Genomic DNA, 19,170 nt, shown 5'->3' on the forward strand with positions numbered 1-19,170 from the left:
TAATAAATCAAATCAAGGCCAGACCAGGGCTGACAGATGAAGTCCTATAGAGACAGACGTGGCATTGTGCTCCGGACACTAGATGGTGGAAGGAGAGATTGGCTGCTCTGGACCGTTTCAATAGGATTCGTTTGTCCAACACTAAGAGTGCACCGTATTCCTGAGAAATCACAGTACAATGTAAACAGCACCAAAAACATGAGGCATGTGGAAATTATAGTTATGCAAAAAGGGGTTTCATGTTGATATGTGCCACATTAAAGAAGCAAGCACGGTCCATGTTCCCGTTCTGTAATGTGTGTAAGATTACAGTGAAAAATAAACCATACATTTATTTTAACCTTTATTTAACTAGGCAAGTCAGTTAAGAACAAATTCTTATTTACAATGACGGCCTACCCCGGCCAAACCCGGACGATGCTGGGCCAATTGTGCGCCGCCCTATGGGACTCCAAATCACAGCCAGATGTGATACAGCCTGGATTCGAACCAGGGACTGTAGTGACGCCTCTTGTACTGAGATGCAGTGCCTTAGACCGCTGCACCACTAGGGAGCTACCTGTGGATATATTTCCGTGGATTTATATATTCTAGGTTCTGAAATACTGAACACTGGCTATTGGCCCCAACGTTGAGTCAGTGTGGGAGATGAGAGGGGTAGTGGACAGAGGAAGCAGAGCGGTTAAGTAGGGTAGGGTGGGGGTGGTGTCTGGTATGAATCTGGTACTCGTCTTTCTCAATGGCAACGGGGGCTAAGGTTATCAAACCGGTTAGGGGCACCACAAAGAAGTCAATTGTGATGGATCAAAGGTATACAGCGCTATTTAATAACACACACCCTTTCTGATCAAACAGTGCTTGGATCAAACAGAGTAGAGAAAGAGGGGCAGTGAAGGGTGGATGTCAGTTCAAATGTAATGTGTGTAACATTTCCTTCACTTGCATTGCTATAGTTATGAACAAAAGTGCAGTATAAATTCACTTCCACAAAAAATGACCAAAATGCGATTGCTCTCTGACAACACAAGGTTTCAGTGCACTACCAGAGCTGTAAAAACTGCATGCGTGGCTGACACTGAAACATTGATGGTCTGTGGCCGGGACGGGATCCCGGGATGGGACTCTAGAGTAGATGAGAAGGAGCGCAGTAATGGCATTTAGGACCATAGCAATCCCACTGAGCCCACAGGGACAGATGATATACACTCAGATAAACACACACACACAAACATTAGCATAAACCCAGTGCCTTTACCGCAGAGGGCGGGCTAAACTTACATTTTGATGTTGTCATGGTACTGCTTGGTGTCAGATGGCTGGTTGTACAGAGGCTGAGAGGGGAGGGAGCGAGAGAGAAAGAGAGATGAAAGTGTCAGTGATGCTGCCAGAGGTGGGAATTCAGTTTCACAGCAGCATGGAACATGAAGGCTAGGAGGTTTATACACACACATCTACAGCTTCTACACTCCCTTCTCTGCACCCTGTCTGGTGTCATTGCAAGGCTACTATGCCAGATGCAGTAACAACATTCAGCCCTTACATTCTACCAACAACATGTTGACTCTCTGAGATTGAAGTCTGACAGAGAAATGATGGTGTGATATCATAATGGTTTATACAAATATCAGAGAAACAGTTGGCTCAGATTTTGTACCATTAATCAATAACTCAACCAACTGAACCATCAAATTATATTTGTTCATTCATTTAATCAATAACTCAACCAACTGAACCATCAAATTATATTTATTCATTCAGTTAATCAATAACTCAACCAACTGAACCATCAAATTATATTTATTCATTCAGTTAATCAATAACTCAACCAACTGAACCATCAAATTATATTTATTCATTCATTTAATCAATAACTCAACCAACTGAACCATCAAATTATATTTATTCATTCAGTTAATCAATAACTCAACCAACTGAACCATCAAATTATATTTATTCATTCATTTAATCAATAACTCAACCAACTGAACCATCAAATTATATTTATTCATTCATTTAATCAATAACTCAACCAACTGAACCATCAAATTATATTTATTCATTCATTTAATCAATAACTCAACCAACTGAACCATCAAATTATATTTATTCATTCATTTAATCAATAACTCAACCAACTGAACCATCAAATTATATTTATTCATTCATTTAATCAATAACTCAACCAACTGAACCATCAAATTATATTTATTCATTCAGTTAATCAATAACTCAACCAACTGAACCATCAAATTATATTTATTCATTCAGTTAATCAATAACTCAACCAACTGAACCATCAAATTATATTTATTCATTCAGTTAATCAATAACTCAACCAACTGAACCATCAAATTATATTTATTCATTCATTTAATCAATAACTCAACCAACTGAACCATCAAATTATATTTATTCATTCATTTAATCAATAACTCAACCAACTGAACCATCAAATTATATTTATTCATTCAGTTAATCAATAACTCAACCAACTGAACCATCAAATTATATTTATTCATTCAGTTAATCAATAACTCAACCAACTGAACCATCAAATTATATTTATTCATTCATTTAATCAATAACTCAACCAACTGAACCATCAAATTATATTTATTCATTCAGTTAATCAATAACTCAACCAACTGAACCATCAAATTATATTTATTCATTCAGTTAATCAATAACTCAACCAACTGAACCATCAAATTATATTTATTCATTCAGTTAATCAATCGCACAAAATGCATCAATATATATGCGAGAGAGTGTGAAACAAAGGCTGTTGTGAGGCTCATTTGGGCATCGCCCTGAGTTCCATAGTACTATATAACTGCTACTGCTGTGCCAAGCTGACAAGTAGTAAGCAGAATGACGACATGACATCCTCATCCAGCCCTTCTCAAGACTGTTCTCAAGAGACTCATAAGTGGAAAAAGTCTTTGGGTAAAATGAGTTGGTTCCAAAACAAACAAAAACAGTTTTATTTCATGACACAAGTTAAAACATTGAGGAAAACAATGGATAACAAACAGCTTTCATGGGTCAAAGGAATCTGAAATTGTTGTTTCTGTGGTCCAGTTATTTTACCATCTCTCACTCTCATTTCCAAACAGAAAACTAAACCCACCATGCTCTCTGTCCAGGGCTTGCTACACATCTTTGAATTCAGACAAACTCCTCCTCATCCTCCTCCGTTACTTATCCCTCCTCCCCAAGGTCAAATAATGCAAAATGCTAAATGTTTTATTCGGGTGACCATTAAGAGGTGTGAAAAGAGCAGAGACTCACCAGTTCTACTCGGGGTCCCAGTCCTTCCAGAATCCTGTGCGCTTCCTCTGCCTTTTTCTGAGGAGACACAACACACACACACAACACATTCAGCACATGTCAACAACAAAGCCCCACGTCTGCCATCACCAAGGCAACGCAGCAGCCTGCTCACTCAATCACTGACGTTTGGATGGGCACTCTGGATGCAGCAACTATTATTAGAGCTTTTAACACAAGGCAGAACCTCGCCTCAGCTCCCTCTCATTTCTCCCCTCCTGGATAAAAGATTACTCACCTCCCCGAGCACAGATTCCAGGAGAGAGAGAAGGGTAGAGCGAGAGCACGCAGAAGAGGGAGCGTGAGAAAGAGAAAGAGCGAGTGAGACTGTATGGCTGCAGTGCTTCTCCAATAAGGGACATCTGACAAAACAGAGAGAGAGATCTCACCTCCTAGTGTGCTTAGGTGGTGGTTTCAGACTGAGCGAGTGAGCAGGTAGCCTTGTGGTTAAGAGCCTTGGGCAAGTAACCAAAAGTTTGCTTGTTCGAATCACAGAGCCGACTAGGTGAAACATCTGTCGCTGTGCCTAGATAAGTGTCTGCTAAATGACTAAAATGTCAAATGTAGAGTGAGAGGAGAGAGGGAAGCTCATTGTACTGATATAAATCTGAAAGACTAAGGACATAAAGACTACGATCAATGACATTGGCAACACAGAGAAGGGGATACATGTGTACGCTAAATTCAGACGAGGCAATGACAACCCTGTTGATCAACATGGAGCTTTGACACACTACGGTTCCTCCTCCAATCCATCTCAGCCAGTCACACCTGAGATTAAATTGGCAGCCAGTGAATGTGAGTGAGGCTGGACCAACTCAGATGCCCCCTAGTTCTTAGACAGGAGTACTGCAACTGGAGCAGAAAACTAACTGAGCTGCTCTTCACTCACAGAAGCATTTCCAGTCCATAGAAAAGGGAAATATGGGCTACATCATAAGAAATGCGTAATTAACATGAGAGGGTTTAATATTGGCACAAGCAAAGAGGGAAGGTGCAGTGACTTGAGAGATCTCTCTGTACATTGTGTGTGTGTTTAACAGTGGGACTGGGATAGTGCAATTCCAGTGAGTCACGGTTGTCTCTCTTGTATTTGTGTCCAAGGCAGCCATTTTCTAATATGAGATGGTGAAGTTGAGTGGTGTCGCCTATGGCGTTGACAAAGGCCTGTGGCTGTATCCCTCTCGCTGAGAGACGAGGTGACACTAAGCCCACAGAGACAGATGACACCAGGCCTGACTGAGAGGAACGCTTCTGCTGAGACTGGAGTCATTACAGCCAGGTGGTGAAACACAAACACACACACACACACACCACACACACACACACACACACACACACACGTATCCAAGACAAACACCAACACCCATGCCTTGCCTTCTTCAGATATACCTAAGGATCACACCTAAGGTTGCACCGAATGTGGATCTCCCCGTTCGTCTACTGATCGTTCAGAGATCCTAAGTACTCTGGGCAGGCAAATGCTATTGGTGTGTCTGTCTGAGCCTTTATATGATATGCAAACAAACAAACAAACGAGGGACAGAGAGAGACCAGTGTGGTGGTGGTGCTCAGCAGCACTGTGTTAGTAGTGATGGGGGGACGCTACAGTACTATATTGGGACTATATTATAAATCGATACTTTGACTCCAAGTATCTATTTGTTTTGTTGGTAGGTAGCGTTAGCTAGCGCTAGTCTGCTGTGCATGCGTCAAAACTCTGGTATTTTTCATCCTATAGCTTGTTTTCCATCTTCTTTTTAAACAGCGAGTCAACATGATTTAAGCCCATTTATTTCCATGACTGATATAAACTCGTTTTCTCACACTCTCTCATGTCCTGGCAGCAGATGTTTGAAACATCAAATTGCAATAAAAAAGTGCAGTGTAAAATCACAATACAATATGAGAATCGCAAGACACATTGTATCGACACCGAAGAATGGTGATAATATTGTATCGTGAGGTCCCTGGCAATTCCTAGTGTGGTGGCGGTGGGGCTCAGCAGCACTCAGTGGAGTGGAAAGTGTTCCAGAGTTCAGCGACATTGGATGAGTCCAGGCTTTGAGATAATCACTCCTTCTGCATGGATTCAGTGGTGCCATCATTGCTCAGCTCTGAGCTGGTAAGTGTATGGGGTGAAAGGTATACAGTACTATTGTCAGTCAACAGGTCTCTTTTAGACCATTCAATTGTTTCTATTATATTATAGAAGATTACTTTACTTCAAGAGTTGACTTTCCTTAAGATTCTGACCCGGCCCGGCAAGGAAATGTACAGAGGTCCTGCCCCTTACACATACAGGGGACCATCTGTGGTCGGCATAACGAGTGGGAAAACACTCCTTATTGTAATCTACACAAACATGTTTATACAGTTTTGTGTCTCCGTATGCAAGGAACAGTGCTTACCACTAGGTGGACTAAGAGTATTGGAAATGAATGCATTATTAACTACAACTAGATAATACCCTACTCTACTCTGTTTTGATTGACCTAGATTTCTATGAAATCCTTGCATTCTAAAATTGGAAACGTAAAAATGTTGACCTAATTAAAAAAAAATATATATATATATATATATATATATATATATATATATATATATATATATTCGGATTGCTGCCAGACGAATGTTACTGTAGTAGAGGAACATGAGTAAGGTGTGTGTGTCTGAGGGTGTGAGTGACCTGCTCACACTAAAGGGCAGCAATGCTGACCTTTAGCAGACTACACACTCGGACGGAAGGACTTTTTCTGGTCTTGCCATATTAAGAGTGGGAGGCTAATGGGTCAATACCTTTTCATACAGCCTTTCCCACTCTCTATTGACTCCCACTCTCTATTGACTCCCACTCTCTATTGACTCCCACTCTCTATTGACTCCCACTCTCTATTGACTCCCACTCTCTATTGGGCTGTTGAAGATGATAACAAGCCAAGTAACAGCAATGACAGAGCTCACACATTAATCTCTTCACAATCATTGTCACGACAGAATGCGCCGAATACAAATTCACTTCCATTCAGCCCTCAATAGGGCCAATTAGCTAAATAAGATCTCAAACAGCATTAATCCAATGTCTGAGGGAAAGCAGAGTGACAGTCTACCATATTAGTTTTTCATCATCAAAGAGCTGTCAGACCGAAGTCCTCTGCACCTCATCCAGATGCTCCCAGTCTTTCTTCACAGCTTCAGTCTCATTCTCAACACTTACGATCAAGCAATTTCTGTGAACCCAATAACACTGTATGGAGTCCAAAAAAAGAACACTAAACATTCATCCAAAGGAAGTGTGTTTTTGGAATGGTTTTGCTCATTATCTTACATCACTACCACCCCAACAACTAGGATTTATGATGAACCAGGGGGTATAGCTAGCTCACATAATGCAGTCAATACATGTATTCTAACTTTGACCAACCTGTGAGGTGATTTAGGAATGAACACTGACTACAGCCATTACAGGCTGAGCACTGATTGAGACACACTCATATTTACACAGAGAGAGAGAGCAGTGTGTGAGTGTGTTAGGGCATTTGAAATTATTTCAGTATTCTAATAATGTCATTATATTTTTTAAGAAACTTCAATAGAGACTTGCTCGAGAGAGAGACTGTGTGCTGCACTCTGCTCGTTTCAGAAGAACGGTGAGGGAGGGGCGTGACAAGGCCAGGGGCCAGTGTGTGTGACAGTCTATGTGTGGCACAGAGAGAGAAAAAAAGAGAGTGAGAAAGAGAAAGAGTATTTAGACAAACTTGTTGCTACCGTAGGTTATCTATCACACCACCTGATAGTGCTCGTCTTGACTGCATCAAATCATTGTAAAGTAGCTTGCTAGCTACAGTAGCCAGCTAAGTTAGCCAGCTAGCTAGCTACAGTAGAAAGCTAAGTTAGCCAGCTAGCTAGCTACAGTAGAAAGCTAAGTTAGCCAGCTAGCTAGCTACAGTAGAAAGCTAAGTTAGCCAGCTAGCTAGCTACAGTAGAAAGCTAAGTTAGCCAGCTAGCTAGCTACAGTAGCAAGCTAAGTTAACCAGCTAGCTAGCTACAGTAGAAAGCTAAGTCAGCCAGCTAGCTAGCTACAGTAGCAAGCTAAGTTAACCAGCTAGCTAGCTACAGTAGAAAGCTAAGTTAGCCAGCTAGCTACCTACAGTAGAAAGGCTAATTGAGGCTTTTTTTGCTCCGCTCCCCATCCAACGCCTACAACAACTCCATTCATATGAAACAACAGCCTACCTCTTGGTTGATTGTTTTAGCCTACTCCTTCTCATTTAGCCAACTTAATTCTGTAATTGTAATTCCATTTTGTATTGATTAGATCTCCCTCTTCACTTGCTACACATGGAGCCTCTGATTGCAGCAGCGATTTGATTGACCGACAATAACAACAAGCTACACGTGTGAAACCAGTGTAGGCTGCTGGTGAATCCTTTTTATTGGGCGCACTCATACAAACTGTCATAAAACTATTGTTATATAAAAATGTTGAATGTAATGGTTTATCCTTGTAGGCTATGTAACAATGTCACATAGATAATTGTATTCCATTTGAGACAAAGACTGTATACTCTCCAAGTGATTGAATACTGGGCATCCATTCGGATATTCAAATATTTTAATAACCGTGCCCATCCCTAGCGTGTGTGTGATGGTACTGACCCTGTTTTCGTCATAGATGATCTGCACCAGGCTGCGGTGCTTGGCCTCACTGGGCGGGGGGGAGATCATAGACCGTTCCGGCTCCTGGGGCTTCGCTGCCTCCTCCTCCAGCTGTTGCTGCAGGTCACAAACGCAAATATGCAAACACTCAGGATTACTGGTGAATACAGTGTGTAGACAAGATGTCCCTTTGACTAGGTTGGGAGAGAAGAATATACAAGAGAAAGATGACAGATAAAGGTTATCACAAGCTGTGAACAAAGGAGAAATCCCTGATCCTGCAGCACCCTTGTGCTTCTCTGTTTCTGTGGAGACAGGTTACTAGGGAAGTGTATGTGTGTGTGTGTGTGTGTGTGTGTATAGCCCCCCCCCCGCCGCTATTCATCATCTCCAGCAGTGATGAACCTAACTGTCCTACTAGCTGTAATAGCTATTAAGTCCCATGGGTCCAGTTAACCAAAGGGTTACCACAACATGGTGTAACAAAGCCAGCCAGGGCTGGCCGCATGCCAGGGAGGAGAGAGAGTAGGACTGAGGAGACAAAGTATCTCTTAGGTCAAGAGGATATGCCATTTTCCCTTTGTCGGCCAACACAACACCCATCCTGTACTGGAAAGCCTTGCTTTTCCAACTCCCTGGGCAATATCTTGGTGGCTTTTTATGAGGGATAAAAACAGGAGAACAGGCCACTGGACAGAGCCTATAGCCAAAGCAATGGCACAGCAGCATCTACTGAACTGATCCATTACATCCATGACGTGTATTTAGTGGGGACATTATGGCCTCCTCACAGCACAACCAGAATCTTAGATCTGCAATAACTGACATAATCGGGGTTTATTACAACTTCAAGTGAAATATCAAAAGTGGTATGATCCAATAAACAGGATAGGTAAGTAGGAGTAATAAGAACAGCAGTATAAACAGACTAGGGGCAGTGCTGGTCATCTGTGGCAGCAGGGCTGCAGATGTGAGTGGTACAGTCTGAGGTTTTAGTGAAGCTGCTTCTCTGGGGACTAGGGCTCCTTGTCAGTGTGCTGCTGCATGCTCTGCAGGGAGGTGATCTACAGTAGAGCCAGTCTTTCTCTACCCCCCCCAGAAAAAGGCCTGGGCCAGGGCCTCAGCAGGGGGAGAGAGAGAGCTGGCCCTGGGCCCTCAGGATCATCCTGGGCCCCAATCGGGATGGATAAGCAGCTGGGGAGGAAAACGCACACATTCCCAGAACCTCCCCCCTCCAAACCCACAGCAGAGTAAAATAAAATAAACCAACTGTCCTGAGCATGGCTGACAACACAGGCTGGCTGTAACCGGAGCCCCAGCCCCCACTCTCTGCCAGAACTCTTTAAATAAAGTTTTACCACACCACTTAATTGCTCCAGATGTTTTAATTCTTGGAGAGAGCTGAAGAGAGGAAAGCGTTATGGTGGGGGGAGGGGTGGTTCCGCTGTATCAAAAATCAATTTTAAAAATAATTTAAAAAGCATTCATAAAAAGCATAGTGTGTTGAGGGAAGGGATCGGGAGGGGGGCTTGATTTATTTTTCTAGGTAGCAGAGCATACTCTTTCAAACATTCACTAGGCTTCATCACTAACCCCCTCCCCATCCCTCCTCTACCACACCCCCCAACACCTCCCACAGCGGACCGTGCCATGGGTTACAGGTGGTTTAGATTTACGAAGCAGCATTTTGAGTGCCAGCCAAAGGAGAGACTTGAGGGGGGAGAGTTGCACCATAGAGCTCTTCTATAAAACATGACGTGGCAGGCGGCCAAGAGGAAGGCCGCGAGGAAGAAATATGAGTGATTTAACAGTCACAAAACTTCCAACATAATCCTCCTTTCCCCCGGGGGAAGCTGTTATTTATGGCTTTATATATTTTTAACCTACTTTTCTCCTAAAAGAAGAAGAGAGGAAGGAAAAGCAGAAGAGAATGCAGCTGCCTAGAAGCAGAGCACTGTGGCAGGCTGTGTGAGCCCTAACTACAGTAACTCAATACAATAATTACAGCAATACAGCCTGGTATGTCTGGTCTAAAGGCTCTACTGTGTGAAGATCCACTGAAGACAGGCAAAGAGAGGGATACTAGATTTAAATACAGATGGAAACATTTTCAGGAAGACTGCTGGAACTGCCAGAGAACAAGCTGACAGTAAAAAGAGTGCAGGCCACGCACTTTCACAGAAACATTCAGGCTCAATGAGAAGTAATGACACAGATAGACACATTTGGGTCATCCTTAGAAGATAAAGCATATAGATTGCATCAAGTTGAAAAACAGTCAACTAAGCACACAGTCTCGTAATGAAAAACAACGACAAGCACCAAACAAACTGTAGAGAACAGGACCTACAGTATAGCCCATGGTTGTACGGTACCTGTACCTGTTTCTTGCGTAGCTTGCAAATCTGCTGCTCCACCATGGTGATCTCCCGGTCAACACGGTCCATGTTCTGGATGAGCTCCTCCTTGGAGAAGCGGGCTGGCACCAGGTCCAGATCTGGGTCCATCTGGGCCGGGCTGACGGGGGAGATGGGCTCCAGCTTCCCCATGGAGCTGCCCCGGTCCTGGAGGGAGATAGAGGTGACAGAGGATCTTAACTCAAAACTTTATTGGTGTTTCACAATACCAACACTGTTTACATAGTACATTCTGCATATTGTCATGTTGCTCGGCAAACAGAAGACAGAGTAGGCAGTTAAACCTGGGACCTCTAGAAAGGACACAGAGATGGCAGCAAAGAGATAAATCTGCTTGTATGTTTAGACTGCAGCCATCGATTAGAATGCAACTCTTAACTGTCCCAGCCTAATTCAGTTAGCGGTTTAGAGGCAACAATGACATGCTGCATCTCGGTCTCTCTCTCTCCTTTTGTGTGTCTGTCTGTATCTGTGTGCGGTCTGTGATATGGGTGGCTCTGAGCAACAAGTGATCTTAACACCCTGCCCGTGTCTCCTTTGGGAAGGCAGCAGCACACTACGGTAATGAAGTCCTCTGGGTAATGAAAGCCTGTGTCAGTGTCTCACAGTCACTCGACCACACTAATGAATATACAATCAGACTTCATAGAACAGACCAGGCTCTGTTTGAGTATTGTTTGTTTAATTTGAAGGATGAAACACAGTTAGAAGGACAATACAGGGTGGGGGTTATTAAGACATTCTACAACTGCATCATCTATGAAACTCCCTGGGCGATATGGACCAAATATCATACCACAATATGTTTCACATTTTTGACAGTATGGTGGTATTTTATAGTATTTTAAGTTTCTGAATATTAAGTTAATGTTTTATGAGTAGTGAATGACCCTAGAATGGCAACAAATTAATTCTAAGTGATTATATTTGGCCTTCTTCGTTCTGATGGTTTTATACTCACCCAAACTAGGACAAAAAAACGACAGTGAAGTAGTCCAATTTGTAGAACTTTGCATTTATTTAGCACTGTATCGAAATACCTTCATAGAAGTATTGTAAAAATCTATACTGGAATGTGGATCCATACCGGTATACACGATATATCGCCTAGCCCTACTCTGGATAGCTTAATTTGCAATGCCTCTTTACATAGAAGTGAAAGGATGGGCTATGTTGTGCCTTGAAACCAGAGAGCCCCACTCAGCAGTCTAGTGGTCTCAGTGGTATTGCTGACTATAGGAGGTCTTTGTGCCGGGTCAGTTTACAGGCTTTACTTCTCTGAGGAATAACAATGTCAGCAGGCGAAGTGCACCCTCTCCATTTTAACTACCTTAAACATATTGTACTCAATGTATTCTGTATACAGTAGGGACAGTCAAAGAGGACTATAGTCCATAATTGTTCCGTGTAGCTTAGCATTTTACAAGCATTGACTAGGTATTTGAATAGACGGTTAAAATACTGTATATCCTAAACTTAGCCCAGGATGACAGAAGCAACCAGCATGGGAAGTGTGTAAGGGTGTACCAATGAATTTGCTGAAAATAACTACATATTTTTCCAACACAACTCCTAAAAAAACACTAATCCCTCCTAGTAAACCCACTGTGCGTGTGTGTGTCTGTGTGTGTGTGTGAGCGAGACAGGGAAAGGAAATAGAAGTGTCTGTGTATGAGTGTATGGTTCATCATGTGTATGGTATGGCTGTGACGATACCAGTATTGTGATATTTATTCCATGGCAAAAATGAAAACACGAAACAGACTAATTTTGGTATATTAAAAACCGTCTATGTAAAATATTATGTGCTATTGCTTGGAAAATAAATGTGTGACTGGATGACAACATAATGTTTGTTTCCAACATTAAGGCGGTTTTCCTAAAGAAATTAAATCTGCTTTGTGTTTTATTTCCTTGCCACGGTACTAACGAGTATTGCAGTACTGGTATCGTCCCGGCCCTAGTGCATGGTATGTGTGTGTAGAGACACACGGACAGTAAATGAGAGTGTGTGATTCAGCTTGGGTTTTGTTCTGTGTTATTTTTAAACTGCTGTAATGAGTGTTATATAACTGGCCTAATCTAGGGGAGGCAGGCAGGCAGGATGAGGCTGGGTCTTGCTGCTCTCTGACCTGCTGCAGCTGAAATGTCAGGAGGAGGGGGGTGGAATGGACTGGCTGGGATGAGATGACGAGCACCCAGACTGCTAGTCATACACGTCCATCACATCATAGACACACACACAAGCCTACCAGTGCTTTGTCTGCTAAACATCTCCATTTCTAATCATATACTTGGAATGCTGCAACAACCCCTTGTTATAGGATATATCTTAAAGGGGATATATCTCTCTGAGAAATGATGATGTAAAAGCAGAGACTGGCCAAGATGAAAGAAGAGTCTGCGTGAGTTAGGAAAAGATTGTGTGATTTTGGAAGGAAAATCATTGATATAATGTCTAGAAAGGATAGGTAGGTAGAGATTAGATTATATGGCCCTCAGTATAAAGACCTTAAATACAATTGCCTGGTAGGCAACCACTTAAGCTCTGAAACCTCTTATACCAGAGTTAAGTCAATGACTTCTGAGTTTGTGTAAAACACTGAGGTGTTTGGTCGGGGGGGGGTTCATCTGGTGAGAGGGCCATCTATCAAAAAGAGGATTAGTTCTCCTAGGCTTTCAAGTAGTTCTCTAGGATCTACATCCTGACTGTCTTCTGTACTTGTGAAGAGCAACACATTTCCACACACTGCTAGCAGATGGAGTGTGAAAATATACCGGGAAAAAAATAAAACGCAACATGTGAAGTGTTGGTCCAATTTTTTATAAGCCGAAATAAAAGATTGCAGAAATGTTCCATACGCACAAAAGTGTATTTCTCTCAAATGTGCATACATTTGTTTACATCCCTGTTAGTGACCATTCCTCCTTTGTCAAGATAATCCATCCACCTGACATGTGTGGCATATCAAGAAGCTGATAAAAACAGCATGATCATTACACAGGTGCACCTTGTGCCGGGGACAATAAAAGGCCACGATGAAATGTGCCGTTTTGTCACACAACGCCACAGATGTCTCAAGTTTTGAGGGAGTGTGCAATTGGCATGCTGACTGCAGGAATGTCCACCAGAGCTGTTGCCAGAGAATGTAATGTTCATTTCCTGCCATAAGCCACATCCAACATCGTTTTAGAGAATTTAGCAGTACGTCCAAAAGTCCTTAAAACCGCAGACCACGTGTAACCACACCAGCCCAGGACCTCCACATCCGGCTGCTTTACCTGCGGGATTGTTTGAGACCGGGAAATCAATAGATTAGAGCCTAAATGAATTAATTTCAATTGACTGATTTCCTTATAAGAACTCAGTAAAATCGTTGAAATTGTTGTGTGTTGAGCTTATATTTTGTTCAGTATAGGAGATCCCCATGTTAAAGCCTGTCCCCACTGCAGATCATATACCCAGTCTAATACCACACATGAAAAATCCCAATCATTAAACCAACTTTAGGCTAACTTTGGACTGTCTGTGATTGTGTGTATGTGTACACAAACATATGTAATGCATGCTGAGTGAGCACAAGCTTTGATAGAGCGTGCATGTTGTACAGTATGTGCAGCATGTGTCAGTGAACATACACTATACCAGTCAAATGTTTGGAAACACCTACTCATTCAAGGGTTTTTCATTATTTTTACTATTTTCTACATCGTAGAATAATAGTGAAGACATCAAAACTAGGAAATAACACATGGAATCATGTAGTAACCAAAAAAGTGTTAAACTAATTAAAATATAATTTATATTTTATATTCTTCAAAGTAGCCACCCTTTGCACACTCTTGGCATTCTGTCGACCAGCTTCGCCTGGAATGCTTTTCCAACAGTCTTGAAGAAGTTCCCACATAAGCTGAGCACTTGTTGGCTGCTTTTCATTCTGTGGTCCAACTCATCCCAAACCATCTCAATTGGGTTGAGGTCGGGTGATTGTAAAGGCCAGGTCATCTGATGCAGCACTCCATCACTCTCCTTCTTGGTCAAATAGCCCTTACACAGCCTGGAGGTGTGTTGGGTCATTGTCCTGTTGAAAAACAAATGATAGTCCCACTAAGTGCAAACAAGACGGGATGGCGTATCGCTACAGAATGCTGTGGTAGCCATAATGGTTAAGTCTGCCTTCAATTCTAAATAAATCAGTGTCACCAGCAAAGCACCCCCACACTATCACACCTCCTCCTCCATGCTTCACGATGGGAAACACACGTGGAGATCATCCGTTCATCTACTCTGCGTCTCACAAAGACACGGAGGTTGGAACCAAAAATCAGACCAAAGGACAGATTTCCACCGATTTAATGTCCATTGCACGTGTTTCTTGGCCCAAGTTAGTCTCTTCTTATTGGTGTGCTTTAGTAGTGGTTTCTTTGCAGCAATTAGACCATGAAGGCCTGATTCACACAGTCTCCTCTGAACAGTTGATGTTGAGATGTGTCTGTTACTTTTGAAGCATTTATTTGGGCTGCAATTTCTGAGGCTGGTAACTCTAATGAACTTATCCTCTGATGAACTTATAACTCTAATGACCTTCATGTCTTAAAGTAATGATGGACTGTCAATTTCTCTTTGCCTATTTTAACTGTTCTTGCCATAATATGAACTTGGTCTTTTACCAAATAGGGCTATATTCTGTATACCACCCCTACCTTGTTACAACACAACTGATTGGCTCAAACGCATTAAGAAGAAATTCTACAAATTAACTTTTAACAAGGCACACCTGTTAATTGAAATACATTCTAGGTGACTACCTCTTGATCTGGTTGAGAGAATGCCAAAAGTGTACGACATTGTCATCAAGGCAAAGGGTGGCTACTTTGAAGAATCTCAAATATAACATATTTTGATTTGTTTAACACTTTTTCGGTTACTACTTGATTCCATATGTGTGATTTAATAGTTTTGATGTCTTCACTATTATTCTACAATGGTGAAAATAGTAAAAAATAAAGAAAAACCCTGGAATGAATAGGTGTCCAAAGTTTGACTGGTACTGCATGTGCGCTCCATAATATAATTGAAAGGAGCAGGGATAAACATCCTGTTGGTTTCATGTTAGCAGGTGTTCTTGATATCACATGATTCAGTCAATTCACTCACACAGACACACGGAGAGATCAAGAACAGAACACTACAGCAGGTGCACAACTAATCTTAGCCTAGGTGACATTTTAAAGTTAGATATGTTTTTGTGTCAACGGTAACGTAGAACCCAAAGAAACAAGCACCCTGACTATCTCTGACCATGAAAACAGCCTGTTCCAAAAGATAATCAGTATAGATAGAGAGCTGCCAGTATCATAACTGACAATACAGAACAATCCACCTAATTACAGTCCAGCAGACAGGAGAATGTGGGGGAAAATAAATGAAGGGGGCCGCGCACACACACACTCACTCAAACAAACAAACAAACAAACAAGTATGTCATCCAAGCAGTCTGGCATGGACTTGTTCACTTCCAGATCACCTCAGTCTTCCAGGAAAGGTATTTGAGTTTCCACTGGCTGTGGTGGCCATGAACATTTTGTCAGACGGTTATTGTCATGCCAATGACTGTACGAGCAACACTCACTACCGAGTTCCAAACAGTCTCTGGAAGCAACGTCAGCACAATAACTGTTCATTGGGAGCTTTATGAAATCGGTTTCCATGGCCGAGCATCCGCACACAAGCCTAAGACCACCATGCCAAGCGTCAGTTGGAGTGGTGTAACACGCTTCACCATCTGGAAGTCTGACGGATGAATCTTGGTTTGGCGGATGCCAGAAGAACGCTACCTGACCGAATGAGGAATAATGGTCTGGGGCTGTTTTTCACAGTTCGGGCTAGGACCCTTAGTTCTAGTGAAGGGACATTTTAATCCTACAGCATACAATGACATTCTAGACTATTCTGTGATTCCAACTTTCTGGCAACAGTTTGGGGAAGCCCCTTTCCTGTTCCACTATGACAATGCACCTGTGAACAAAGCAAGGTCCAAACAGAAATGGTTTGTTGAGATTGGTGTGGAAGAACTTGACTTGCCTGCGCAGAGTCCTGACCTCAACCCCATCGAACACCTTCGGGATGAATTGGAACACTGACTGCGAGCCAGTGCTAATCGCCCAACATCAATGCCCGACCTCACTAATGCTCTTGTGGTGAATGGAAGCAAGTCCCCGCAGCAATGTTACAACATCTAGTGGAAAACCTTCCCAGAGGAGTGGAGGCTGTTATAGCAGTAAAAGGGGAACCAACTCCATACTAATGCCCATGATTTTGGAATGAGATGGTCGACGAGCAGGTGTCCACATATTTTGGTGTATATAGGCCTATGCGAATGCATAAGCTCATATGCTTATGGGTGTTTTGAATGAATCACCTTCGAAAGTGTTGACCATCTCGTTTGGCTTTGAAACAACATCCACAATGATCATATTTTCGACCCAGTTTCAACCTGTTGTTGAACATCTTTATTCAAATTGATCAATCACAGTGAGGTGAGTTTTAAAAGCACCGTACTATTTTGCATTTGTTGTGATTTTGGATTTCATTTGCATGCAGAATGGTTAGAGAGACAATAGAGCCCTGAGTGCCGGGCCATTAGCAACCAGACAGTAGTTAGGGATTGGGTACTGAACACATGTCCAGGGTGCATAAGAGGAGATTACGTCACTCAATGGTCAAGTGGAATTTGACTGCGGTCATGACTCATGACTGCCAGTGTGGTGGTATTACGATCACCCCAACAGCCCTGGTTTCCACAACAGCATAAATATCACTGTCAGACTGACAAGTCAGGCCACATGTTAGAGCAGTGTTGGCAGTGTGTGCCACGCATGGACATTTGGTTAAGTCATATCTCAAGAGATGTGAAGAATGACCTTCCAGACCTCAGTAGCCTCCCCCTCCAAACGCACACACACCTCATTCCTATTCTGTCCTCCCAGGGCCGATCAATAAGCAGAGGCTTAGCCAGAAGATGGCCTTCACTCCATATCACACCGAGGAGAGAAAACCAGGCTGTCATTGTGTTTGGTGGAGGTCTGTCATGCTGCCGTGGAACTAAGCCTGTGGATCAGCCTCTAGTCTACTCCATTACATATCAACACACAGCAGAGGGTATCTATGGTTGAGCACTGCTTACTATACAAAGTGTTGAGCAAGTCTTTGATACCACAGTAGCAAGATAAGTGTACACTGAGTGTACAAAACATTGTATCTTTTCATGAAAAAGTGACGAGGTGAATCCAGGCGAAAGCTACGATCCCTTATTGAAGTCATTTGGTAAATCCACTTCAGTCAGTGCAGATGAAGGGGGTAGACAGGTTAAGGACGGATTTTTAAGCTTTGAGAAATTATGTATGTGTGCCATTCAGAAGGTGAATGGGCAAGACAAAATATTTAGGTGCCTTTGAACGTGGTATGGTAGTAGGTGCCAGGCGCACCGGTTTGAGTGTCAAGAACGACAACGCTGCTGAGGTTTTTTTACTCACAACATTTTCCTGTGTGTATCAAGAATGATCCACCACCCAAAGGACATCCAGCCAACTTGACAACTGTGGGAAGCAAGGGAGTGGGCCAGCATCCCTGTGGAACGTTTCCGACACCTTGTACTGTAGTCCATGCGCAGACGAATTGAGGCTGTTCCCGAGGGCAAAGTGGGGTGCAACTCAATATTAGGAAGGTGTTCCTAAAGCTAGACGGTGTTAGTGTTCAGAGTGCTTTAGAAGGGCCTAGTGGCTGAGTATGCAGTACATTGGTCCTCGTGAGATAACGTTACACAACGACAGGCCTATTCAGAGGTAGTTATTTCCCTGCTAGACAGGCTGCTTGTATTATATAGTCTAGTCTGTCTCTTCCTCCTCCACTTCCCTTTATCTGTGCTGCTCTCTGTATTTGCCATTTTCCTATTTTCATTCCCCATTCCTCTTCTATGTCTCTCCTGTTTAACTAATTATTTCCATACAGTGATTGCATTTGACAGAACTTACAGTCAGGTCCAGAATTATTGGCACCCTTGATAATGATGCACAAAAAAGATTGGATAAAATAAATGCAAATACTGAGCTATATGGTCAGTGAAAAAATACAATTGCTCAGATAATGTATTTTGTTTAACAAGTAATATAAGAATATATATAAAAAGAAGGGGTCAAAATTATTGGCGGCCCTGTTTTCAATACCTTTTCAAATCCAATCTTATTAGTCAAACACATATTTAGCAGGTGTTATTTCAGGTGTAGCTAAATGCTTGTGTTCCTAGCTCAAACAGAGCAGTAGTAGCTAACATATCACAAATCTAAAGTAAAAGAATGGAATAAAGTGGACCAATTCAGATTGTCAGGGATGTGTACGTAGAGGAGCTGGAAACGTTTTACCTTCTCCACTGCGGTCCCGTCGATGTGAATAGGGGCATGCTCTCTCTGCTGTCTTCTGAAGTCCACGATCAGCTCCTTTTGTTTTGTTGACGTTGAGGGAGAGGCTATTTTCCTGGCACCGCTCCGCCAGGGTCCTCACCTCCTCCCTGTAGGCTGTTTCGTCATTGTTGGTAATCAGGCCTACTACTCTGCAAACTTAATGATTGGATTGGAGGTCTGCGTTGCCACGCAGTCATGGGTGAACAGGGAGTACAGAAGGGGGCTGAGCACACACCCTTGTGGGGCCCATGTGTTGAGGATCAGCGAAGTGGAGGTGTTGTTTCCTACCTTCACCACCTGGGGG

At 42.6% G+C, this 19,170-nt stretch overlaps 1 protein-coding gene across 1 annotated transcript in view; it reads right to left on the reverse strand.

Annotated features, from left to right (window-relative positions):
- ncor2 (nuclear receptor corepressor 2) overlaps positions 1–19,170 on the reverse strand; it is a 186,212-nt gene that overhangs the window by 80,611 nt on the left and 86,431 nt on the right. Inside the window, exons 5-8 of the mRNA XM_036979698.1 lie at positions 10,371–10,553; positions 7,990–8,106; positions 3,292–3,348; positions 1,279–1,331 (exon numbers count right to left, since the gene is read on the reverse strand). Coding sequence (XP_036835593.1) covers positions 1,279–1,331; positions 3,292–3,348; positions 7,990–8,106; positions 10,371–10,553 — 410 coding nt within the window. The remainder of the gene's footprint in view (positions 1–1,278; positions 1,332–3,291; positions 3,349–7,989; positions 8,107–10,370; positions 10,554–19,170) is intronic.

Source organism: Oncorhynchus mykiss, chromosome 6 (genome assembly GCF_013265735.2).
Source record: "Oncorhynchus mykiss isolate Arlee chromosome 6, USDA_OmykA_1.1, whole genome shotgun sequence".
In the NCBI taxonomy this organism is placed as follows: Eukaryota; Metazoa; Chordata; class Actinopteri; order Salmoniformes; family Salmonidae; genus Oncorhynchus; species Oncorhynchus mykiss.